We start from the raw sequence: 25,283 nt of genomic DNA, 5'->3' as shown, positions 1-25,283 counted from the left end.
TTCCTTCCTTGGGGCAGGAAGCTCAGAGAAACACTTCGCACCCCCGGGGCCCAGCCGCTAGCTCTGTGGCCTCAAGCCTCCTTTTGTCCTTAACCAGCATTCCCCAGGAGCACCTGGCTTGCCCCCGGGCCCCGAGACCGCGGTGATCTGGCTCAGGCCAGGGAGCCAGGGATGTTTCTTTTCAGTCGTTGCTATGGCTGTCGTCCTTGACCTTAGCGGGCATTAAACTTGGTGGGACAAAAGAACTAGTAAACAAATCATAGGTGACCAAGACCCACCCAGGGATGGTTCTGATTCGGCGGAAGTGGGGGTGAAGGCCACGAATCTCTCCTTCAACCATCAGCCACGTGATCCGGAAAGCAGGAAGTTAACTCGCCTTCAGGAGACTCAGTGGTAGCTAATTTCTATCCTCGCTGGGACACAGGAAGGTGGGCACAAACAAGGAACCCAGCTGAGGTCAGTGACCAGCCCAAGGTCACCCAGCCAGTAAGGAGCACAGCTGCCAATCAACCCTGGCTGGAAACCCGAGTCCGCATGTCTAAATCCGTGCTTCTGGGCTGGCCGTGCTTCGGAGGGGAGCAAGAGTCCGCGGCTTAGGGAGAAAGGGGGTGAAAATGTTCTAAAATTGATAGCAGGGAGGGATGCACAACTCCGTGAACTGAAAGCCATAGCTTTGTACGCGTGCACGGGTAAGTTATGTGGTATATGGGTTAGATCTCAATAAAGCTGTTTAAGGAGAACGTCGCTGCAATCACAGGTGGCTCTCTTAGTCGTGCAATGGCTTAACAGACTGCCGGCAGGTGGGAGGGGGATTTGAAGGCAGGTGACCTTGACCACCAGGTAAGATGTTTCCACCGTGAGCTCCCTCACTACCTGAGCTTCCTCTCATGGCAGGAGTGGAGCCCTCGTGGAAACCCTCCCCTCCCCCCCGCCCAGCCCATTTCCGTCCCAACAACACAGATGTTACCAAAACGAACGGCATAACGCACAGGAACCCAAATGACCACTCCCACGCTTCTTCCTTACAATCGCACTTCACACTTTTATTGTTAATTTTCTTCACATGGCAGATACAGAACTGTCTCCCTGGGAGGTCCCAACCCACACTCTCGAGCTCCCACGGGCCAGGGAAGCCACTCCCCCTTCTCCTGAAGCTCTGAGCAGATTTCCTGACAGTCTCAGAGGTTGACAGCTAACCAGCACGTTTGCACATGCAAAAAAGGAGTGGCCCCAACCTCCCACCCCGACCCCCCACCATTCCCAGAATTTGCCATTGGCTGAAGGTGACCTCCAGGGTTTGGGGTTCCTAAGCCTTCCTCGCTGCTGAATGGGGAAAACCCTCAAGAATGGAGAGGCTGGGTCCAGTACAGTACGTGAGTGTTGACATTGATGGGACAACATCGTATCGTTAGGATAAGGAACAGCCACGGATTTTCATGCTCAAGAGGGTGAGTTTCAGAAGCGGGCAAAAGGATTCCTTCCAGTTTAGGAACATTTAAAACAAACAGCAGTTGTTAGCCGGGGGGGAACTAGGAAAGCTGGGACGTAGGCCAACGATCAGGGTTTTTCTGCCCATGTGAGGATCTCGCGAGAACTTTCTCCTGGACCACTATCAGAGCCCGCACTGCAGCCGGTCGACTGATTAATTAAATAACACAAGTTATAAAACTTTAAAAACGGGGCATTTACAGTCAGGGACATAAATACGTGCTTTTAAAAGTGTCTACGTACATATTTACAGAGTTGCAAGATCAACCATAGTAGCCCTGAAAAAAAAGTCCCTTTTTTGTGTGTGACCACGCACACGCCTCCCGGTCCCCTCCCTCCACTTTGGGCTGGTTACGTTACTATTGACAACGGGGCTGAGGAGCAGGCGGGAGGGGGCTCAGGCATCCTCGTCTGGGGTCTGCCCCAAAGGCACCAAACCCAAGACCCTAGCTCAGCTCACCCGTGTCTCCGAGGCATGGCCTGTCCCACCAGAGCAGGGGCCCCCTCCAGCGAACCACGGCAGGTGATGGAGAACTTCCAGAAATCTCTTTTTCTCCCCGCCCACCTTTCCTTGTTCATGTTCCACCTTCACTTTCATTTCCCAGTTTCTATCTGTTGTTTCCCTTTTCAGCTAATTTGAGAAGCTCACACACTAAAAGTGTTGCTGGTCCCACCGAGTGAGGCAGAGGAGCTCCTGGACACAGGACACCACTCCTTGCCCCCACCGCCCCCCACCCCTCTGCTTCTCCCATGGAGGAACCCGATCCATACAAGGGGACAATGGCTTTCTCCCGATGCACATGGACTAACCACGATTTCAAATCTGGAAATGACTCAAGCGCCGACAGCTCAGGCTAGCGGGCCAAGGTTTTCCAAGTGTACAGGCCAAAGGGGCAGTCAGCAAGGCTCCGACATGTCTGCACACCACTGATTCCCAGAGATCGTGAGGGACGTGGGACCTGAGGGCGGGGGGGGGCCAGGGCCGCTGGAAGGGGAGCTTGGCCTCCTCCTGAAGGTCTTCCTCGGACACGACTGGAGCTGATCCCGGGGCCAGACCAAGGTCCCCGCCGTGGTGAAGGACTACTCGAGAAGCAAAAAGCAGGATCAAGGAGCTCTTGAAAAATTGCATAGTAGGAGAGGTCCCGCCCCTGCAGGAAGGCCGAGCTGCAGAACATGCTCGTTGGTGTGGAATCAGCTGGTGCCCTGCCTCCCCAGGTTTCTGGAGACCACACGCTGGCAGGCAGGCTCACACGTGCACGCTCACACGTGCACGCTCACACGTGCACGCTCACATGTGCACGCTCACACTCCCTTTCTCTCACAGGCTCCAGCACTGGAATAGGTCACTACTCCCTGCAGGGCGGAAGGCCAGTCCCTTTGGCTTCTCTGATTCCAGGTCACTTCAGGTGCTGAGGAGACAAAGAAAAGAACAATAACGGTGGCTGCTTATTCAGTACCATGGGCTGCTCACGCATTCTCCCGCTGCATTTTTATGATTGAACTGTTTGTTGTAGTGCAGCACACATCCAGAGGAAAGCAAAGCGTGATGAGTTTTCACAGTGCACACACCTGCGTAACCAGCACCCAGGTCAGGAAGCGGAACGGGAGGACCAAGCTCCCATCAGCCCCGGGCCCTGCCCCCCTTTTAGGATAACCACAAGCCCTCATCCCCAGAATAACCAATATCCTGACCTCTGGCATCATGCTAGTAGATTGATTCCCCCCATTTTTTCACTTAAATAAATGAAATTAATCAGTGCACATCCTATGTGCCTGGCTTCTGCGGCTGAACGAGTCTGCAAGCACGTGCTGTGGATTTTCACTCTCCTCGCTGTGGGAGTCTGTTAGAGGATCATCCTTCCACCGGCCTAGGCTACTGCCAGTGCAGGTCCGGGAGTTTGGGGCCATCACGCGTGTCGCTGGGATATTCTTACATGGTCTAAATGTCACGTATGGTGCACATGTTTATGCAGAAGTGCTGGGGAGTAGGGCGTACCTATATAACATATGAGTGTTCTTGTACGTGTTTTCTGAGTGTATCCCTGGCAGTGGAATCACTGGGTCCGGGAGTTCGCATCTGTTCAGCTCCAGTTGATACAGCCAAACAGTTTTCCAAAGTGGTTAGGCTGCCACTGAATTTCACTCGAATGCTGGCAACAACCCTCGTGGCCGGTGACAGAGACCCCCATTTTGCATGGAAGAAATGGAGGCTCAAAGAAAAGTAACCGTTACGAGGTCAGGCGGCTGGCAAGTGGCAGAGGTGGGACTTGAACCCAGGTCCAGAGCACGCCAGAGCCTGAGTGTGCGAGGGAATGGCACGGCCATGCTTCCTCCGTGGGAGCCTCATGTACAGCACGTGGCCCAGAGCCAGGCACACGTGAGCAGCTCCCAGTGTTCGCTGCATTGAGTGGAAGATGAGCCTGGAATTGGGCCGAGTCAAGTTCAGAGGTTCGATTCTCTCACCCAGGGAACCTGGTTGGCATTAGTATTAGTAATAATAATTATTAAAGTATTGCTACTAGTAATAAAATAGTAATTCAATGAGAATAATAATAGCAGTGCTTATTTATGGCAGGCTTACTACACCCGAGGCACTTACTTTCCTCAGTGCTTTTCACGTACTGACTGACCTATGACATTCTTACAGATGGGCAAACTGAAACACCCGCCAGGATTACTGGCGCCAGGATTCAACTCCAGAAAGTGTGCACTTCACCACACACTGTCCGTTTCAGCCTCCCCCAAACCTCTGGATGGGGCTGGAAAGAGCTGCCAGCAGTGGAGCTCTCCGCCACGTGAGGACACAGCCAGAAGGGACATCTGCAGGACAGCAAGAGTCCTCACCCTGAGCTCGGACTTCCCCGGGAAGCTGCACGCTTGCAGACGAGGGAAAAGGAGGCATCCATCCAGGTCCACGCCCCGACCCAGGGCTGAGCAGGCTCCCAGGCCTTGCGCATCAGCATGCTTGTTCATACATCCGAGTGGGGCCCTGGGGTCTGTATCTTTAACGGGTGCCCCAATGTCAAGGTCCTGCAATTATGCTGAGAGGCTGGTCTTGGGGACACAGTGAAAGAAGACACGCTGTGTCACCAACAGGGAAACCCAAGCCTGCCCCAATTCACTGACCCAGCCCAGCCCCCTGAAGATGAAAAGTCTGGTTTCTATGAATGATTCAGGCTTTGCCATCAGAAAATTTAGAAAAGAGATTTCTGGTTCAACATAAATCTAAATTTATTATTTTACAGATGAGTATTTCTTTTACTTTCAAATTTTTTCTGGGCTTAAAGCCTCTGAGGGAATCAATTAAGTGCTGAGTATTATTATTATTATTATTATTATTATTACAATGATAGCTAATACTTACCTACTGCTTACTATGTGCCAGGCACTGTTCTAGGTGCTTTGCATGCATTTGACACTTGTAATTCTCACAATCCCACGAAGTAGGTACTATTGTCCCATTTTATGGATGTGGAGACTGAGGCTCAAAGAGACTAACTTGTTGAGGTCCCACAGCCAGTAAGTGGCAAAGCTGGGATTTGAACCCAGATGATCCAGGGTCCGCACTCTGCACCACTAGGCGCCCTTCTTGCAGCAAGACCCGTGCCCAACTGGCACACGGGGTACTCCACAAGCCATCATGCCCACCCCCTTTCTCTCCTTCCCAGCCACCCCAAACCCCAAGCCCAGCCTCCCCTCCCCGCAGAGCCACCGAAAGGATCCAGAAGCTGCTCCCCCCTCTTCACACCTGTCAGGGAGCAGTTGAAGCTTCTACTCTTTGAAGAGGGGTCCTTGGAGCTGAGCTGTGGCCGTGGCCTTGACACTCCTGCATTGCCTGGTGATGTACGGGGCGGCAGGCGTGGGGCATCGGGTCGCCAGGCGGAGGCTGTAGCTGTGCAAAGAGAAACAACACACCGTCACCAGGGGCTCAGCCAGGCAGCACCTGGAGGCCAGGTGTGGCCCCACCTCTCCGGCCCCTGGAGGCCAATGGGATGTGAGCTTTGATACAAGCCTGTGAGCTCCCCTGGCTCTATCCACCACCTCCCCTCCCCCAGAGGTGGCGCTAGCAGCAGCACCCACCCATGGGCTCTGAGACAAGGTGCTGTTCCCTCCAAGACACCTGGGGAGGTGTTTAGCGCCAAGTTACCTCCATTGCCTGTGGTGGGGACAGGAGGGAGAGCCGGTCCCCTCCAGGCTGTTAACTGTGCACCTGACCTCTGCCCTGGCCCCATTTTCATGTCAGAAATCACACAGGGGGTGTGAACCAGGATCCTGTTTGCTACTACAGCCCATTAAATTGGACTTGATTTTTCAGGAAAGCTTTTAATTTTTTTTAAGACAGGTAACCCAGATCTCGTTATTCCTCCCTTTCCTTCACCCAGCTAACCTGTACTCATCTTTCAGGTCCCAGCCAGCATACCACCTCCTCCAGGAAGCCTTCCTTCTTCATTCCTGGATGAGTGTCCCTCCTCCCGGCTCCCACCATCCCTTGCCTTCCCCATCATAGCACTTGTTACACGGAATCACAATCGCAGGATAATGAGTCTGCCCCCGCATGAGCTGTGACCCCAAGGTCAGGGCCTTTGTTTTGTTTATTGCTGCACCCCCAGCTTGGCATGACAAAAATAAATATGTGCTGAACAGGAGCGACACTGCACTAAGCATTTTCTGTATGTCTTAGTCTTCCTAGAACCTTCCCTGGTGGATACTGTATATCCCTCGTTTACAGAGGGGGAAACAGAGGCACAGTGACTGGTCCCAGGTCCCAGGTCTGCCCCCTTGAGATGGGAGAGCAGGGCCTCAGGCGAGGAGAGATGGGAGGTGACCTCCACCTGCTCCAGGTGTTGGCTGGGAGCCAGCTCCGCCCGAGGGAGCAAGAGATGGGGACAAGCTGAAGCAGCAGGGTTCACCTGAGTGGTCCTCAGCCAGGGCACAGGGCTGCAGTGCCGGGAGACATTTCTGGCTGTCACATCTGGGGGAGGGAGGATGCTACTGGCATCTGGTGGGTGGGGCCAATATGCTGCTAAACCTCCTCTGATACACAGGGCGTCCCCCACGAGGAAGAACGATCCAGCCCCCCGTGTTAACAGTGCCCACTTGACAAGGAAGCCCTCAGTGACGATCTGTTAAGACGAACGAATGTATAAACAGACACATGACTACAGCAAGTGGCCCGCGGAGCCCCGCCCTGCTCCACGTTCTTGCTCAAGTGCCCCCTCTCAGTGAGCTCCCACCGTCTCCTGAAACTCCCGGCTCCACAGTGCATTTTACAGCCCCGACCCCTTCACCTGGGACTTTGCGTCCCACCGTGCCAGTTACCCACAGTCAATCACGGTCTGATAAGATTAAATGGAAAACCCCAGAAATGCAGTTCTCAGGTTTTAAAACGGGCGCCGTCCTGAGCAGCGATGCTGCAGTCCCCGCTCTGACCCACCCAGGCGCATCGCCCTCGTCCCGCTCTGACCCACCCAGGCGCATCGCCCTCGTCCCGCTCTGACCCACCCAGGCGCATCGCCCTCGTCCCGCTCTGACCCACCCAGGGGCATCGCCCTCGTCCCGCTCTGACCCACCCAGGGGCATCGCCCTCGTCCCGCTCTGACCCACCCAGGGGCATCGCCCTCGTCCCGCTCTGACCCACCCAGGCGCATCGCCCTCGTCCAGCCTGGTCCTGCTGCGAGTCCAGCACAGTAAGATGTCTGGAAAGAGACCACATGCGCGGAACGGCTACGATAGCATGTTGTTACAATAGTCCTACTTCAGTAGTTATTGTTGCTCAAAACTTCCTGTGCCCTGTTTATAAGTTACACTTTATCATAGGGACGTATGGAGAGGGAAAACATAGGGTTCGGCAGCACCTGTGGTTTTGGGTCCGCACGGGGGGGTCTGTCGTGGAATGTGTCCCCCTCGGATAAGGGGGGGCTACTGCCCTTCCTTTTTGGATTCGTCACCACTCTGTGTCCACTTGGGTTTTTGTGTCCTGGCTCCACCCGGGGCTTCTTGTCGCTGACAGACCCCGGCTCCTGCACGCAGCCTGGCACCGTAGGAAGCCTGCTCCCTGGCCCGTGCTCTGCGGGGAGCTTCAGTGGGCGAGACAGAGGCCACCTCGCTGTCTGCCTGGGACTGTGCGCAAAGAGAGAGGAACATGCCGTTTCGGGAGAGATCACAGCCAGCGCGAGGCCGGGACTCGGGCCTCTGGCTCCCAGGGGGCCACAGTCCCGGTCATGAGTTTCTGGCAAAGGAGATGTCCGAACACGCTGACATACACTCGCAAAACAAAACTGAAGAAACAGCAAGGAAGGCCAGGGCCCGGGAGAAGATGACACCGAGAGGGGTCCCGGGAGTCCTGAGCTGAGGGCAACAAGGACCCCGAAGGATCTAAGAGCCTGGGTTGCCTGCCTGGAGCTTCTCACAGGCGAATGAGCCCCGGGGGGAGGGGGCCCTTCACCCCAAGGGGTCTTCCTGGAGCTCCATGTCACCGGGCTGTGGGAGTTGGTGACATCACAGAGGGGCCACCATACACCAGAGCCCCTCATCTCCAGGGACTGCCCAGGTACAGGGGCTGCTGGGCCAGTGAGATGTACCCACTAAATAAAGACGGGCAAAGTGCCCGTCATTGAACAGAGACCAGATCAGTGAACAGAGACCAGGATGACATGAAGAGGCAATTCCCAGAGGAAGCCAGAGCCCGTGAAGGGGAAAAGATGCCGGCCGCTTGTCCAGGAAGAGCTTGTTGGCACAGGGGCCTGGGGACAGGCGCTGGATGCGTGGGGCCTGCAGGTAAGGGCCTGTGACCAGGGTGAGGACTGCCCCCAATTCCTGGACAGTGGGGAGGCGGAGCCCGGCCGCCCCACCTCCTGAGAGCCTTCCTCTCCCCGTCTCAGAGCTGCTCATCGCAGCCGCCAGATGGATGACAGTCACCATCCCTCAGCTCGCTGTGAGCACTGGAGACACAGCGGAGAGCCCGGGTCACAGCCCCGCCTTCCCGTCCTGGCAGACAGCAGGCGAATAAAGGAGCGTGTGGCAGTCAGCCCACAGGGATCACTGTGGGGAGAAACAAAGCAGAGGAGAGAGCTCCGAGTGGCCGGTGGGGCGGCGGGCAGGCTGCAAAGTGGAGGAGGAAGACCTCACAGAAATAGGTGAGCCAAGACCAGAAGGAGGTGGGCGAGGGACCCCCTTGGACACCTGGGCCTCGTGTGCTCCAGGCCGTGCGAGCCGCACGTGCAAAGGCCCCGAGGTGAAACGTGCCTGGAATGTCAGAGGGAAGATGGGGCAGCGGGGAGGGTCTGGTAGGCATGGAGCCAGGTTGTCCTTCTGGGCAGCGGAGTGACCTGGCTGACGTGGCCACTGTGTCGGGCGTAGACTGCAGGACGGCAAGAATGGGATGGAGGACACCGGTGAGGGGCGACTGCCAACATCCAGGTGAGAGATGACGGCAGCGTGGACCTGGGGCCGGCCGAGGAGGTGGGGCTCTGGGAAGTGGCTGGATATAAACACCTTGATCAGGGCCCACAGGACTGATGAACTGGATGCCGGGGCTGGGGCAGAGGTGAGAAAGCGACCGGAGTCTAGATGGCGTCTAGATGGCGTGTAGATGGGTTCCGTTTAACCGAGCTGGGGAAGACAGCGGGAGGAGAACGTGGCTTCTTGGGGGGTCCGCTTTGGAAGGACTAAATTTGAGATGGTGTTAGACACCCAGGGGGGAAATCAAGTGGGTGGCTGAGATGCACCGCTGATGGATTTGGGGCTGGTCGGCATCTGGGGGGGACTGGGTGGCTCCTACGGGGGTGGAGACGAAGAGGAGGAGTCCAGGGACTGAGGAAGGGATTCGGGGCAGCCCTGGTGGGGTCACGAGCCCAGAGAGAGGTGTCACGGGAAGAGGGAAGAACAAGTGTCCAAAGCTGCCGAGGGGTAAAGACGGGACTGAGAACCAACCGACCAGGACGTTGTGGAAGCCTAGAGGCTGCTGGTAACCGTGGTAACCGCAGTTTCCGAGACAAACGCCTGAAAGAGATGAGTTCAAGGGAGGAGAGGAGGGCAGGCGGCAGGGTCCAGAGACTCCGTCGCACAGATTTGGGCAAAGGGGGCGCAGAAGGGACAGGGTTCGGGCGGGGAGGAGCTGCCAGCCCCCGGATGCTCCCCGGAGCTCTCCAGTCCCCACCGGGCCAACACGCTCATCCACGTTCTCCGCCAGGCTGCCCGGGCGATGAGTGGAGGCCCTGTCTGCTGTGGCCACCTTCCACCTCTCCGTCCCGCAAGCGTCAGGAGGGACCTTCTGGAAAGCAATGGCCAAGCTGGTTGGGCCACACAGCCGCCTGCCCCGCCCGGGAGTCTTACACAACTCTCCGTGAATCCTCAGAGGGCAAACATCTAAGTCAGTTTTGCCCGCGGCCAGGGAGAAGCCAGGAAAGCATGCAGGTAAGACAAGCTGAGACGATGTTGAAATGCCCGCAGGCTGGGTGAAGGCCACAGGCAGAAGCTACAGGAACCACACCTGCTTCCTGGCACCAGCCACCGCCACTTCCAGAAATGGTTGGCCCCAGCTTCCCAAACAGGACAGCCCCTTCTGCTCCAGGGACAGCCCCTCCACCTCAAATGAGGCCCCTGGGCTGGGAGGCAAGGGCCTGGAGGGTCAGCCCTAGGCTCCCCGCTACTTGCTGTGTGGCCTCAGGAAAATGCCTCTCCCTCTCTGGGCCAGAGTGGTCTCACCTGTAAAATGAGGATGTCAACCAAGGAAAAAAATGTATAGCATCATCCACTGAGCGAGTGATATGCGGGACATGTTTCGGGGGGTCCCCGGAGCTCCTGAAACCCTCCTAGCAGCCCTGAGGCAGGGATGGTGCCGATGCACATCTCACAGAGGAGGAGATGGTGGCTCAGAGGCCAGGAAGCCCAACGTCTATGTTCTCTCAGCCAATAGGGGGACAGCGTTTAACCAGGTCCCTGGAGAGGCATCCGAACCCAGGGCCATTTGACACCACACCCCAGATCCCCTCCGACACAGTCCTTGTCATGATGGGGACACACCCCGGATCCCCTCCGACACAGTCCTTGTCATGATGGGGACAAGGAGCTCCTGTCAGTATCCCAAAAGGCCATCAGGAGCTGAGCCGTTGCCCAGAGCACGGACGCACAAGCCTCCCCACGCAGGCAGGAGCTGGCTTTGTGCTGGAGCCGCGTGGGCTCCGAGGAGCCCTGGCGTGGGGCCTCACGCTCCGAGGCTCACTGGAGGCCCAGGAGAGGGGAGAACCCTCCCGAGGCCCACTCCTCGGTCCTAGACTCTGACTGAGCTCGCTGGGGTGCAGTCTATGACCCCACAGCAGTCCTGGGGCGCTGGTTAAAGTGCAGCCACCCAGCCCCACCCAGCCTCCTGGCTCAGACTCCACATTTCACCAGGTCCCTGGAGAGGCATCTGACACAGGAGCTGGGGAGCGTGGGCTAGGGGTGCAGGCCACATGCTGATGGCAGTGTCTAAGGAGCCGGGGTCTGAAGCCTGGGACCCGGGCCCTAGTGCCTAGGGACGTTTCATAGAGAAAGTCTTTCCCATGTGAGGGCTCCAGGGAGGAAAATAAAAGTGGTCCTTGGGGGCCGAGGGCCGAGGGTTGAGACCACTGGCCGGGGCAGTCGCTGAGGGACCTACTGAGGATGGTGAGGAGTGGGCATCGCGAGCCCTGGCAGAAACGCAGGGCGGCTTTTTCATTCAATCACCCTTTAACCACGTGAGGCGGGCACTGTGCCCCTTTAAGGCTGAGAGGACAGCAGCACAGAAAGTTAAGGTCATTGACTCATTTAAGGTCACAGAGAGGGACATGACTAGAAGGGCAGGAGGGAGGGCAGGGGAGGGGGAGAGGAGAGGAAGCGGGAGCCGGGATCTGCGGAGCTGACCCCACTCCGGAGCTGAATCCGCCTCTTCGCAGATGGATTTCCTTCCCTCTCAGCTCCGGGAAGGCCCTGTTCCCATGCTAGCTCCCGGCGTGGCCTCCACGCGTCCGAAGACCAATCACGTCCCTGCCCCGTGTGGCTTTGACGCCAGGTTCTGCGGCCTCCAGAGGCCATTAGTTCCCCAAACTGGTTTGGCTTGAACTCCAAATGCCCCGCGTGTGGCAGCTCGTAACCCGGTCAACGGAGGGCTGTGCCGCCCGGCCATGACCTCAGGCCAAGGAAGCTGCCAGGAGGACATCCCTGCTGTGGCCGCTTGCCACCCTGCCGGGACAGGAGGGGGACAGGAGACCCCAGAGTCCACGCCGAGCAGCCCCTCGCTCAGACGGGAGAAGCTGGAGGGAGGAGGTCACCCAGCAAGTTGCTCTTGGGGAGAAGTGAGAGGGCACAGGCGGGCTCACTGTTTGTATGGGGCACTGACGGTGGGGGGAAGGTGGAGGGGAGCCCGGCGGAACTGGGGAAGGAAACCCCAGCAGGCAGGGCACCTGGCGCTCTGTGACCGTCCCCAGCCCCTGCTGCCCGCCCTGGACTGAGCCCCAAGGGCGAAGGTGGGTCTGTTCTCGCCTCATGCAGCCACCTGCCTGCCACCTGCCTGGCACAGGATGGGCTCTGGGAATGGTTCCTGGACGAGTCAAGGCCAAGCCTGAGCGGGCGCCTCATCCAGTGCAAACCCAAATGTGCTCGTCCATGGCGCTCAAGGACCAAACTGCCCAAGGAAGTGACTTCCGGGAGGTTCTCTCACCGCCAAGGCCCCGCCCCAACCCTGGGACCAGGGGCCTACTTTCCCGACTCCGCAGGCCTCCCTCACCACGCCCCGGGCTCCGCTCAGTGCCCTGGCTCAGACGTCCTGCCCGCAGGAAGCAGCCACCAGCGGTGCAGGGCCCGGCGAGGCGGCAAGAACCCAGCTCCGCTCCCTGTAAGTCTCCGCCTCTCAGGGCACTTGGCTCCTCCACCCCCCGATCCGTTCTAGTGCCCAGATGCCATCCCTTCTCCTCCTCTCCAGCCCAGTGGGACAGTCTGCTCTCTTTAAAGGAAACTACTAAGAATGGGAGGGAAGCCCAAAAGGACACACAGACACGTGTGTCAGGACATGAACGCACAGAAAGCAGATTCCCAGTGTGGGGCAGAAAGGCACCCACCCCCCACGAGGTCCAGAGGGAAAAGCTCTTTCAAATGGAAAAACCCTATGAGGGACGCTAAGACTTCATTACCGCAACCGCTCTGTCCTTTCAAGTCAACTTAGACCAAGACGTTAGGAAGATGACTAAGTCAGCTCCAGGAGCCACTTCCACATCTCGGAGTCATTGGGACTCAGGGTCTCGGAAGTCCTATGTGGCATCTCCCAGTGACAGGATTTCTGGAACCTGGGGTGTGGTGCCGCCCAAGGATGCTAACCATCTGAGGCGCCTGCCTTGATGGAGAAGCCCCGTGGAGCTCGGGGGCTCCTTTGCCACCTGGGGCGTCTCCGAGGCCTGGGTGTGTCTGGCTGGCAGGGCGTCCCAGGCACAGGCTGGCGTTGCCGTGGGAAAGCCACGCTTGCCGAGTCTGAACGGGGCATTAGTCAGCGGGGCAGGGACGCTGCCCAAAGGGCCAGGGCACCCACATGGGCTGTGGGCCAGGGGGACTCATCCTCAGAGGGTGCGGGGGACTGGATAGCAGTGTGCCCTGGCACCTTCTCTCACCCCAGAGCCCCAAAGCCCTCGCCCTGTCTCCTGGCTGACCTCCAACAGGCTTAGGGGGGCTGGGGCTGGAACACGGGACAGATCAACCTGTGTCCCAGAGGGGACAGAGGCGGCCCCAGGTGCTAAATGACCTGGACCAGCTGGCACCTCTGGGCTGCTCAGCAGCACTGGGACCCTGCGTTCCATTTGGGTGGAGGCCCACTCATTGGCCACATGGAGGGTCCCTCCCTGCGGGGCAGACACGCGGCCCAGCCACACTACTGGGGTGCCCACGGACTCACGTCTGACACGGAATGAAAACCGTCCTAATGTCTCCTACACATTAGCAGCAGGTCCCCAGCCCGGGGTCGGTGGAACAGGTTTTTCTAGGCGCATCCTCGTTATCATCTGCATCGCAGCAGCTAACATTTCCCTGCTCACTACGTGCCGAGCGCCATGCCCAAACTTGACATGGAATGGCGAACTTTATCTTCACAAGGCCTCTCTGAGTGGGTCCTAGCACGTTTTATACATGAGGAACTAAGGCACAGAGAGGTTCGGCAGCTTGCCCAAGAACACACAGCTGGCAGGAGCAGAGCCGGGGTCGAAGCCCTAGACACTTAGCTGCAGACACGGGCTCCTGGAGCCAAACACGTATGTCTGAGCAGGATTTCTGAGCTTTAATGTGCCAACTCAGTTCCCCCACTCAACTGATAGCTGCTCTGTGCCAGGTATGGTGAGACAGGCAAGCACTCCGCAGGCACGAGAATGCTGTAAGGGATAGCTTTGGTCTAAGCCAGGCGTCCTCAAACTACGGCCCGCGGGCCACATGCGGCCCGCCGAGGACATTTATCCGGCCCGCCGGGTGCCACTGCCTGTCCTGCTTAGCAGCCGACGCGTCCCGGGCCCGCAGTGCGCATAGGAATTTGTTCATAGTTGTTTTTTTTAAACTATAGTCTGGCCCTCCAACAGTCTGAGGGACAGTGAACTGGCCCCCTGTTTAAAAAGTTTGAGGACCCCTGGAGCTGAGCCTAAGGAGGCACCCTGTAAGCACCAACATTTATTTTTTAATTTATCCTTTTTTTAAAAAAATATATTTTATTGATTTTTCACAGAGAGGAAGGGAGAGGGATAGAGAGTTAGAAACATCGATGAGAGAGAAACATCGATTAGCTGCCTCCTGCACACCTCCCACCAGGGATGTGCCTGCAACCAAGGTACATGCCCTCGACCGGAATCGAACCTGGGACCCTTCAGTCCACAGGCCGACGCTCTATCCACCGAGCCAAACCAGTCAGGGCTAATTTATCCTTTTTAATAGAAATTTCTTCAAATCAGCCACGTGAAGCAATATCCTGATTGAGTGTTCTCTTTGGGAGTCAGGTTTCTAACTCTGCACTGACATATGCTGTCCATTGCCATCATGCCCCGTCATGAGACGTCGTCCCGGGAGCCTAAGAAAGTGTGGCAGCCTTCTTGTCCACACACGAACCAAGATCAGGCCTTCCAGCGATTCGTACTGATACTGACCAGTCACACCTATTAGATACCTGATGCTGTGCTGGACGCTGGGATACAGCAGCGAAGCAAACAGACCTGGTCTTTGCCCGTGTGGGGCATGTGTTCGAGAAGAGGAAGGTCATCATTGCTTGCATAATCTAGAATACAAAATCCCAGGGTGTGACTGACATTAAGGAGGAAACGTAGAAGCTACCAGAGCTCTGAACAAGGACACAAGGGACCTGACTTCACGTGCACACGTGTGCATGTGTGTGTGTACACGTGCACACATGCAGTTTGTTTGCACCCCAAGATGTGGGTTCTGTAGGATACTGGGAATATACTTAGGGTTTGCTTCATTTGCCGTGTTGTCTTGTATTACTTTGGAGGATAGGGGATGGAATAAAGCACAGAATGTCTAACTTATTTTTCCCCCAGGAGAAAAAGAGAAAGGGTTGCCAGAAGAGGTCTTTTCGGTGTCTGAAGGCAACCACTGTTACTACCTACCCTTGCCCCCAAATCTTTCCCGCTCTCATTCTGTGCCTGAGCCTCCAAGCACGTTTTACACAAGCAGATCTGAGAGTTTGCAAACTGGAACGAATCGGGTGAGAACTCATCTAGTCCTTCCCCAGGCTTTCTTCCGATCTGTGTCTAACAGATCTGGTCACAGGAGGCCGCCTGCTCGTCACAAGATGCAGAGCTGAGAAGACGGCCCCTGGACGTTTGATGGGGTCACACTGGGCTTGCTGCCGAGATGGCCTCTCAGATGCTCACAGCCCACTACCTGGAGAAATGGCCGGAAAGTTGGGGATGGTTGGGATTGGGATGTCTCCTGGGATAAGTCAAGAGGCCATTTACACCGTTTCCATCACTTCTGCTTTTCTTTTTAAGACCCAATGAAAGGCTCTGAAGTCTGGGTAAGACGTGAGAAGCCGACAAAAAGAAAGATTTCAAAGACCCACCCCCAGAGATGGCAGTTTCGCGGGTCTGGATTCTTAATAAGCCCCCAGGTGGCTAGTGGTGCAGATGGTCCACCAAGTGAACATCCTGACACATGCCAACCAGGGCCCCTTCGCACACCTGGGAACACAGGCGGGAAATGCACTCCCTCCGAACACTGTCATTAACAGGTCTCCTGGATCCGGGAAATACTGTCCCCTCACCTAAGCACCTGTCCAACATAATTCAGGACGTCACCTTATAAATCACCTGCTGTTAGCTGATAATCTCAGCTCTACCTGTCATGTTTATAAATAGTTTTAAGGGATAGAAACATATTAACTACAGTGAATTACAAAAAGAACAACAACAAAAAACCCCACAGAGCATATACGTCAACACCAATTTGTTGGGTGCCTCAAAGTGGTTGGCGCCCACATGAGGACAAAGTCAACACAGCCCATAAAATGCAAAGGAGCCTGAATATGAATGAAGATAAGAGGACAGAACACCTTTGAACCTCTGCGCTGGTCATCAGAGGAACTCTGGAAAATTCCTGGCGCAACACACTGACTTAGAGAGGAAAGGAAAGGAAATCAAATCAATGGGCAGGGGGACCCATGTCTTCCTTTATCAAGCAATGGGATGGACTGAGGCCCAGGCACTTCCTCAGAGAGTCAGCCACTGGTTAGCACAGGCACCACATGAAATATTTATTCTAAACCCAGAACAAAGCACGGAGGCATGAGGTAGAGAAGAACACTACTGTCTAAGAATTAAGGTACTTCGTGGGGCAATAAACCTTCCCTGAGAGACTGTGCATTCTACCCCAACGTCCACTTCATTCTCTCCCCAAATTGCTTATGAGACTTGTGGCTCAAAAGGAAAAAGCGATCTGTGTTACACTTCACACGTTCCTATCTAGAGGTCATTTGTCCAGCAAACGTCACTTACCAGCCAAGGACCAAGGACATTTTTAATAAGCAAACCACGCCAACATGTCTGCGTCTGCTGCTCACGCACTCTGCTCTCGGGGAGGCCCCTGGTGTCCTCTCAGGCCCTACCTACCTCGTTATTTACAGGAACTATTAATAGAACCACTATCTAGCTTCCTAGCCCATAGGGGATTAACGGAGCACATCTGGAGGCAGTGAGCAGTGCAGACAACATCCATAAATCATAAATGAAAAACGAGCCAGGAGCACATCCTTCCTGAAACATTGTTAAGTCACACCTCAAGCATCCGGCTCCTGCATGCCTGAATCGCCTCTGAGGGCATCACTTCTCCACAACAGTCTTCACTGACGGTTACCGAGTGCCTCCAAGAAAAGTGCCCAGTGCTGTTTTTAAAAGCAGGGAAGTAGCAGATACATTAGCCTCCTGGCAGCAAACACGCATGCGGCAGAGCCATTGCCCCCGACCCTTTCTGCAAACATGGCAGATACCTGGCACGGGGCCCTCTGACCTTGAGCTTGACCTCACCTCTGAATCCCACCGACGCAGTGCCCCAGGCAGTTGCTCTCCAGGCGCACATGGGGACCTACTTGCCTACCGTGGCCTGGAAAGCCTTTTAAGAAGTAGAAAAAAGTCAACAGGAGACAGCAATGTTTGGACGAGTCAGCACCTGAACCTGTTCCTTCCCTAACAGAGTGGGTGGCATCACACCAGGCCTGGCTGGAGCCACGCAGTCTGGTCTCCCAAGAACAGATAAAATGGACCAGGACCAGGGCGGACGGAGACCTGTGTTCACCGCCTCCCTGTTTCAGCTCCTTCCAATCAACGAGTGCTCCTCAGCCACATGGGGCAGTTGCTTACCAGCAAGCAGCTCCCTGCCTTTTTGTTGTTATTAATCCTCACCTGAGAGTATTTTTTCATTGGTTTTTAGATGGTGGGAGGGGAAGAGACAGAGAAACATTGATGTGAGAGAGGCACAATGATTGGGTGCCTCCTGCACGCGCCCCAACCAGGGCTGGGGATGGAGCCTACAATCCAGGTGCATGCCCTTGACTGGAATTGAACCTGAAACCCTTCAGTCCTTGGGCCAGCGCTCTATCCACTGAGCCAAACTGGCTAGGGCTCCCTGCTTCTTAAGATGCCACTGGGAAGAACCAGGCCTAGCCAGGCTTCCCTCCCAGGTCAGGGGGCTAGAGGCAGAGCAGACTCTGATGGACAGGTCAGGCCACTGCCTGGACCTGGCTGCTCTGACCACCTGGGACCTCGGACCAATTGCTTACCTTCTCTGTGCCTGCTCCCCATTTGAAAAATGGGAGGACATGGAAGTATTTTTTTTTATGATGAAATGGGGTACTATAGGAAAAGCCCCAAAAACAGTGGTGGTTCTTACATGATGTCACTAGGCTGGGATTCCTTGGTTACATTTACATGGAGCTAATGAAATGTTTTCTTCTGAAGCTACCTTTTAAAATGTACCTTTTCGCTTTGAAATTCAAAACCAAGGGAAATAAAGTGATATGGAGGGAGGGGTTTTAAATACAAAACCAAGAGAAAGTTATATGGAGTGCGCTGACATAATAAAACTAATCCTTTTCTCACCTTGACTTGCAAAGTGCCTGCCTGTCTCACAGCCCTCTCCCCAGCTCTGGGGGGTGGGAGCACCTGGTGTAGAAAGGCAGCAGCTATGGTCCCCCCGGGACAGCTCAGGCCCCGCGAGGCGGCCAAAGGCCCCTGGGATCCCTTGAGGGCCCGCTGTGGGCACTGACAAGAGGATGGGGGACATTCCGGCTATGGCAACCTCTGTCGTCATGAAATCACCTACAGGGCAAGTCAGCTCTGAGGGGAGCCACAACGTCCGATCAGCTTTAAACAGATTCAACAGGACATCTTTCAGTATCAACAGCCGCAATAGCGGCTGGCGTTGACGAAGCACTTACTAGCGCAAGCGGCATCTGTGGTCCTCGCGGGCTTGTCTGTCTTCACAAGCATCCTTTGTGCCTAGACGGATCACTGCCGTTTTACAGAAAGGAGGACTGGGGCTCAGAGAGGTGGCATGACTTGCCCAAGGTTACACAGCTAGTAAGTGATGAAGCCAGGATGCAGACACTTGATTCAATTAACAAATATTTATTGAGCGGCTACTACATGCCAGGCACTGCTGGACATGCAGCAACAGGCAGCTTCCCTGGGTGGATTCCCCATCCTGGGAGGAGAAGCGTTCAGTAAACCAACGTAACAGATCAAACAGAACACATGGAAGACGTAAGGGTCTCCAAGAACAGGAGGAGAGGGACAACGGCACTTATTTCAGAGGGGATGGTCAGGGAAGGCTTCTTGGAGGAGGTGACAGCTGAGCAAGCAGCTCTGGGGCAGAGCGAGTGCCCTTACCTACATTTCACTGCCTGTGATGAAATCTCCACGCAACCTCCCAGCCAGGCCAGTGCTGGCCTGCACCGTACCATCTCTTTCACGGGAGGCCAGAGGCCTGCAGCAAACTCTGAACTTTGAATTCCATTCTGTGTGATCATGGCCGCCACCCTGAAGCTATGGGCTACGCTACACAACCTCTCGGCAGCAAACCCCTCTTTGGGCGATGACGTCAGCAGAAGACGTTCAGGGGACACAGTGAGTTCAGAGGTTTCACAATGCCTTTAAGGACAGGGCTCTGGAGCCCGGCCAGCATGGCTCAGGGGTTGAGTGTTGACCTATGAGCTAGTAGGTCACAGTTGAATTCCCGGTCAGGGCACATGCCCCGGTTGCAGGCTCAGTCCCTGGCGTGGTGGGGGGGAGCATGTGGAAGGCCGCCAATCAATGATTCTCTCTCATCATTCATGTTTCTCTCTCTACTTCCTTCTTCTCTGAAATCAATACAAATATATCAAAAAAAGAACGGCTCTGGAATCAGATGGCAGGCTTGGGCACCCTCTCAGGTGGAGCTGTGGAACGTAATGCAGGTGAGGCTGCGGCCCAGCTCCCATTTCTCTGTAAATGCTGAGAACGCCACGCAGAGACCTCAGAACAGTGGCCATGTCCCAGGGGCCTCTGTAAGCCCCGGGACACAGGACAGCATCCACGGATCTATAGCCCAACACCTTTGGGGTCCAGTTGGACCATTAAAGATGTTTTCTGAATGGCTGACGGGCTGAATCACTACTGGAGAATGTGCCTGGTTTTACGAGTCCAGTAACAGCTTGGGAACAGCCTTCCAAAAAAGTTCTTAAACTCAAGCTGGGTTGGCAAGGGCTGGATGTGATTATAAAAAAAACAAGTGAGAAGAGAATGTTACTGCAAGACAAATTGAATCCATATGAGTTTTAAATAACCTCATTCCAATAAGAATATTAAAATATCACTTTGGCAATTATTAAATACTAAAACAAATGCAATGATTTAAAATTGAAATTCTATTTTTATTTTTTGTTAATCCTCCCCCAAGGATATTTTTCTATGGGTCTTTTTTAGAGGGAGTGGAAGGAAGGGGAGACAGACAGAAACATCAACTGGTTGCCTCCCACACGCGCCCCACCAGGGATCGAACCTGCAACTAAGGTATGTGCTTCCAACCAGAATCAAACCCAGGACCATTCAGTCCACGGGCGGATGCTCTTCTATCCACTGAGCCAAACCGGCTAGGGCTGAAAAAAAAATTTTTTTTTAAGGTAAAAAATGAAAATTGCCACAACTGTATCCTAAGGCCTAAATTCCCTATTGTTATTAACTTACCTGTGCAACAAACTCCAGGCCTTTAAAGATTCCTACTGAAAACTTACACTTAAGATTTTTTTTAAAATATATTTTTATTGATTCAGAGGGGCAGGGAGAGGGAGAGATAGAAACAGCAATGATGAGAGAGAATCATTGATTGGCTGCCTCCTGCCTGCCCCCTACTAGGGATCGAGCTCGCAACCTGGGCATGTGCCCTTGACCGGAATTGAACCGGGACCCTTGTCCGCAGGTCGATGCTCTAACCACCAAGCCAAACCAGCTAGGGCTACACTTAGATTTAATGCTAACACTCAGCAGTTACCTAAGCAGGATTCCAGACTGCACAGTAGGTTCCTGTCTAAACTACTGTGGAAATATTCTTAAATACGTTCCGAATAGAAACCTGTACTTTAAAAACCTTCTGCAGCTTTCTGTCATTGCTAAAGTGACACCGAAGTTCTCACCCGGACTGGGTAACTCAGGTAGCACCTACCAAGGAAGGTTCAGAACCGTGGGTTCTGTCTGGCTTGTCGCTGTGGGTTATAAGCTGGACATGGGAAGGCATATTTAGGCACTAAGAAATCCTCCATAAAAATCTCTGTTCTCTGGGACACCTGCCTGAATTTGGGGTCACTTTCTGTAAGAGATAGTTGAAAAGGAATCCAGCTGGTATAAGTGAGGAAGAAAACAGAAGCACGTACAAATCCCATTACCCCAGTAGTTCAGCAAGTTAACTCTAATAAAAGTATTTCCAAGCCCCTTTAATGGCTCACAACAGAACTGCAAGCAATTTACTGCAGTCGTGAGGGCTTTTCTAATTCTTAATCTAGAAAGTAAATAAAACCTACACACACTCTCCTGGCTGAAATGCTATACTTTAAAAATAACTTACTACTGGCCGAAGTTTAACCCTTTGATTTGCACGTAACACATACTTGCTGAGGGGGGGAGGCAAGCCCCGATCAGCTTTCTTTTTGGGCCAATGCCCAACAGGTCGATGTTCTCAAGTGACAACCGAGACGCTTCCCAGGCTCCCAAGCCCCTTCTTTAGAACCCCTTTCAAGACCAGAGGATATTATGATAGTGAGCTTGATTTTCCTTATACGATTTCTGTTGACTAATCAGATCAATCTAGAAAGTCAGCGGGACTTGAGCGGCCCGTGACGTGGGCACACCCCCCACCGTTCAGAGTGAAACCAGACACGGTGCCCCAGGAGCTGCTCCTGACGGTCTTGCTGCAGCAGGAAGATTCCTTGCCACAAAGGGGCGACTCTACTTGTTCACAAAAGCAGGGGAAGACCTTAAAGAGGCTTTTACATCTAGAGGAAATGAACCTTAGGGGGGGGAAAAAAAAAACTATAAAAATAATAGACAGGATGGTGCAGGTTGGAGGCAGTTCAAATCCCAGCTTGGCACTTTCAACTCCCCCAAGTCTGTTTCCCCATCGGTAAATGACACCAACCTCAGGGTGCTATTGTCAAGAGTGTGAAAAGTGCTCAGGGCAGAACCTTGCACACGGAAAGGAAAGCGAGCGATGGCTGCCAGGTTCCCAGAAGCTTGTCACCACTTGCTGGCGAGGAACTCGAGTGAACCACAGCGACTGGAGGTCGGGACTAGGCCTGGGTGGTCTCCAAACGGGAGCCTGGGGCAGAGCCTGACCTGACCAACCAATGAGCAGTCGTACATTAGTCCTCTAGGTCTCACCCACTCAAACTTCAAGTTTTGTTCCAAGGATTTTTTTTTGACCCTGTTGTTTTTGTCTAGGAAGAATTTAACAGTAATATGGAACTCATCATTCCCACCAGTCTGGACCTAGTTTCTTTTTTCAAAAATATCCCACAGCAATGTGTCTTTAAGGCCCAGCATCTTGTAGGCAAACTCCCAGTCCTGCAAGTCTCAGCCTCCACACCCAGTAAGAAGACGAAGGAAGACGCAGAGACCACCTAGCCGTTCCCTACTTGGAACAGTCTGGGAACTAAGATCCAGAAATAACCTGCCCAAGGCTGAGCCACCGAAGCAGGCCATAGGAGGCTGGAAGGCGAGTGTATGTGCGATGCCTGCGGGCTGCCGGCATGAAGGGAGAGGAATGGCGAGCAGACGGCCAAGATGGAACCCACTTCCTCCATGAGCAGCGCCCTCTCCTCCCAGTGTGCCGTCTACAGGGAGCTGTGTGCGCTCAGCCCTCAGTGTAGGGCCACTGAACAGCAAACACGGAAAGCGAGTCCTAACTCCTCCAACCCAGTGCCTCCCCACTTCCTCCTGTGAAACCGCCCTCCCCTCCGCCTCCCGCTGGGTCTCTGGGGGGTGGGGGAGGGAAGAGGGGGGTATCATGAACTAGAGGACATTTGGCCAGGAGACACTGATCACTCCTTCAGCTTTACCGCCTTCCCCTAAGACTTCGGAATGACACATACTGATGTAAAGCATGAGAACCACAGTGCTATATCATGTGGGACTTTATGAAACTGCAAACATTCCATCTCAAAAGAAAAACAGCAATCCCACATAAACTCAATACAGATGTTCCAACTTCTTTGTTTCATTCTTTGGGGATTAACAATAAAAATCCCCAAACCAGAGTAAACTGTTAGCAAGCATCGAGGAAGTGGAGACCCCACCTGTGAAATGCTTTATTTCACTCTCGAGGTACCTCTGAGCACACTGTCCGACTTCACGGCTACCCGCTCAATGGTAGATAAGGGTTTGGAGTAACAAAGAGTCAAGGCCAAACAGGAACACAGAGGAGGTCCTCTGGGCGGACCCCGCACAGCGCACAGCACAGTGTGTGGCTTCCAACGCTTTTCCTACGGGCCTCTTCCCTTTTGCCCTTCACTGCTCCCGACCATGTACAAAATGCAGGCCTTTCACAAGCTTTTAGAAAGTTTTTATTGGTTACAATGATATAAAATGTATCATTTAAAGTTCCCCTAGTTATTAAGTGCTTGCTAGCAACAGCATAAAAAAACTTTCGTACATCTGACAAGCTCAAATGATTTGTTTCATCCTGGAAGGGATAAACAGCAAACAGCACTCTTAGCTGGTCTGTCTACAATTAGCCTTTCTCTTAAAAGGCTACATTGGTTCAAATCAACAGACAATCCCTTTTGTATGTCAAATTGTAAATTTTAATGTTTTCATTAAAATAGTCTTTTATATCATAACTCTCCAACAAGAAACAGTAAAATAACTAACAGCAAACTCCAGTACAAGAACACTCTCCAGATTAACAACTCAAACACAAATGTAAAAGGCAAATCACAATACAATTGAAGCATCCAAAACAATTTAAATAATTTTAAATATTTTATTTTTAAACTGCTACAAATGCTTTATACAATATTTCAACACAAAAGTCCCCAGAACAGAAATGTAACAAAATGGGAATGATAGTGAAAGGGTTAAAATGGCACAAATTCACCAAACAAGTATTAAACTACACATTTTAAGAGGTAGATTACTTTTAAAGTTGAAAACAAAAGGAGAAAAAAACACATGAATAACCTAGCCATTTCCCACCAACTCAGTCATTAATTAGGGTGAAAGCATGTATAATGTATGGAGAAATGATACACCCAGGAAAAGGCCAATTTGTAGTTTTTAAATCTCTATCAGAGACTGCAGTGTAAGCCTGTATGTAAATTTATTTTTACTTTTTTACTTAAGTGCAGACATACAGCTTTCTAGGCCTGAGATGCATCCTAGGCATTGGTATATTGCTACATAGTCTCCCATAATATAATCGTTATAAATTAGTGCCACATAATTATTTGAGAGGATGTCCATCTGGATAAACACACATGAAACTGGAAGAGGCATACAAAAGGAGTCCATATCCAATCGGGTTTCCTCTCCATTATGCTGGCAATCAGCTTGTGATTTAAAAAAATAAAATAAAAAATAAAAAAAGCAGGCCGAGAGAGACGCTAAATGCCTCTGTCTATAATTAACTTAAAAGAAAGGCATCAAGAGCTGGTGTGTGACCCAAACTTCTTAAAACAAGTGCATTAGAATTTGTCATCCCTGAAATCTACAACGAACTACTGATAAAAAAGAGAACTTGCTTTGCAAGGTTAAGTTCAAATCACTCCTTCCTCTGCTATGTGCCAAAACCAGGGCCACATCACATCTGAGTTATCAGTCCCGTGACGATGGGCCAGTTCATCTAGCCCGTCTTACAGCACCTCTTGCATCTCAGTCACCCAGGTGCCCAGCACGTGTTGGGCACCAGCGAAGACGCAGATGCCTGACTCTAACCAGGGCAACAAGAAGCCTGCAGACTCGTGAGACAGCTTCAAATGGTCTTGCAAGCTTGGTAGGTTTCGCATCCTTTGTCGTAGTGCTTATCCTAAGTTGAGCATGCATTATCTTTATTTAGTCAATTAAGGTTTGTTTTGTGTGGGGGGCTTTTCTACAGGAAGTTCCTAGAAAATAAGAAAACTGAAGATAAATGACAACATAACACAACCTTATATGAATTGACCATGTTAAAGAGAAGGTGAGCAGATCCATATGACAAATGTTAAGACAGCAACAGGTTGATTCTGGAAGTGTGCAGGAACTTGGGGGCCCTACTCAACGCTGGCAAGGCCCCAGCCCTATCTGGAGTGGCGTGGCAGAGATGGATATGGGAGGAAATGAACATCGTTTTATGTTTGTAATAATCTGTGGTGAATGCTGGGGCTGGCTCTTAATCACAGATGGCTGTGATGAAACACGCAGGAGGAGGAGGTGCGGCCAGTGCTGTGGGAAGTCCTTCAGTACACAACAGGGTGAGAAAAGCGAAATCACTGAGAACAGAGAGAAGCGAGTATTTCTGACCATGTGCCATGAAATCATCCCTGAATAAAATTCACACACAGAAATATACTGAAAGGGAAGACGACTACAGTTAAAACAACTCCTTACCAGTGTAACGCAACAAGTATGTACCAAGGACGAGGCCTGCTAAGCCCTCCTGATAATCTCAGGCCTGAGTTCCGGAATCCTGGTTTTATACCAAATGGGCTAAAGGCACTAAAGGGAGAACAAACTCCCTGAAGAAATGCCCACGCTTGTGCCCAGATAATCAGAATAGGATGCCCTGTCTTCACAAATTTATGG

At 53.1% G+C, this 25,283-nt stretch overlaps 1 protein-coding gene across 4 annotated transcripts in view; it reads right to left on the bottom strand.

Annotated features, from left to right (window-relative positions):
* Positions 1–1,020: 1,020 nt before the first annotated feature.
* The window catches only part of PRDM2 (PR/SET domain 2), a 112,583-nt gene continuing 88,320 nt past the window's right edge, over positions 1,021–25,283 (bottom strand). For 3 of the 4 annotated variants that reach the window (XM_080654627.1, XM_080654629.1, XM_080654630.1), the window contains 2 exons: positions 5,237–5,380; positions 1,021–2,897 (listed from right to left, as the gene is read on the bottom strand). In XM_080654627.1, coding sequence (XP_080510753.1) covers positions 5,260–5,380 — 121 coding nt within the window. In that variant the 3' untranslated portion in view covers positions 1,021–2,897; positions 5,237–5,259. Of the gene's footprint in view, positions 2,898–5,236; positions 5,381–23,473; positions 24,605–25,283 lie in introns of those variants that run through there. The other variant, XM_080654628.1, reaches the window with a different exon arrangement.

This window comes from Plecotus auritus (genome assembly GCF_963455305.1).
Source record: "Plecotus auritus genome assembly, chromosome: 2".
Taxonomy (NCBI): domain Eukaryota; kingdom Metazoa; phylum Chordata; class Mammalia; order Chiroptera; family Vespertilionidae; genus Plecotus; species Plecotus auritus.
Note: the sequence above shows the minus strand (reverse complement) of the source record. Positions and strands in the feature narration are given on the sequence as shown.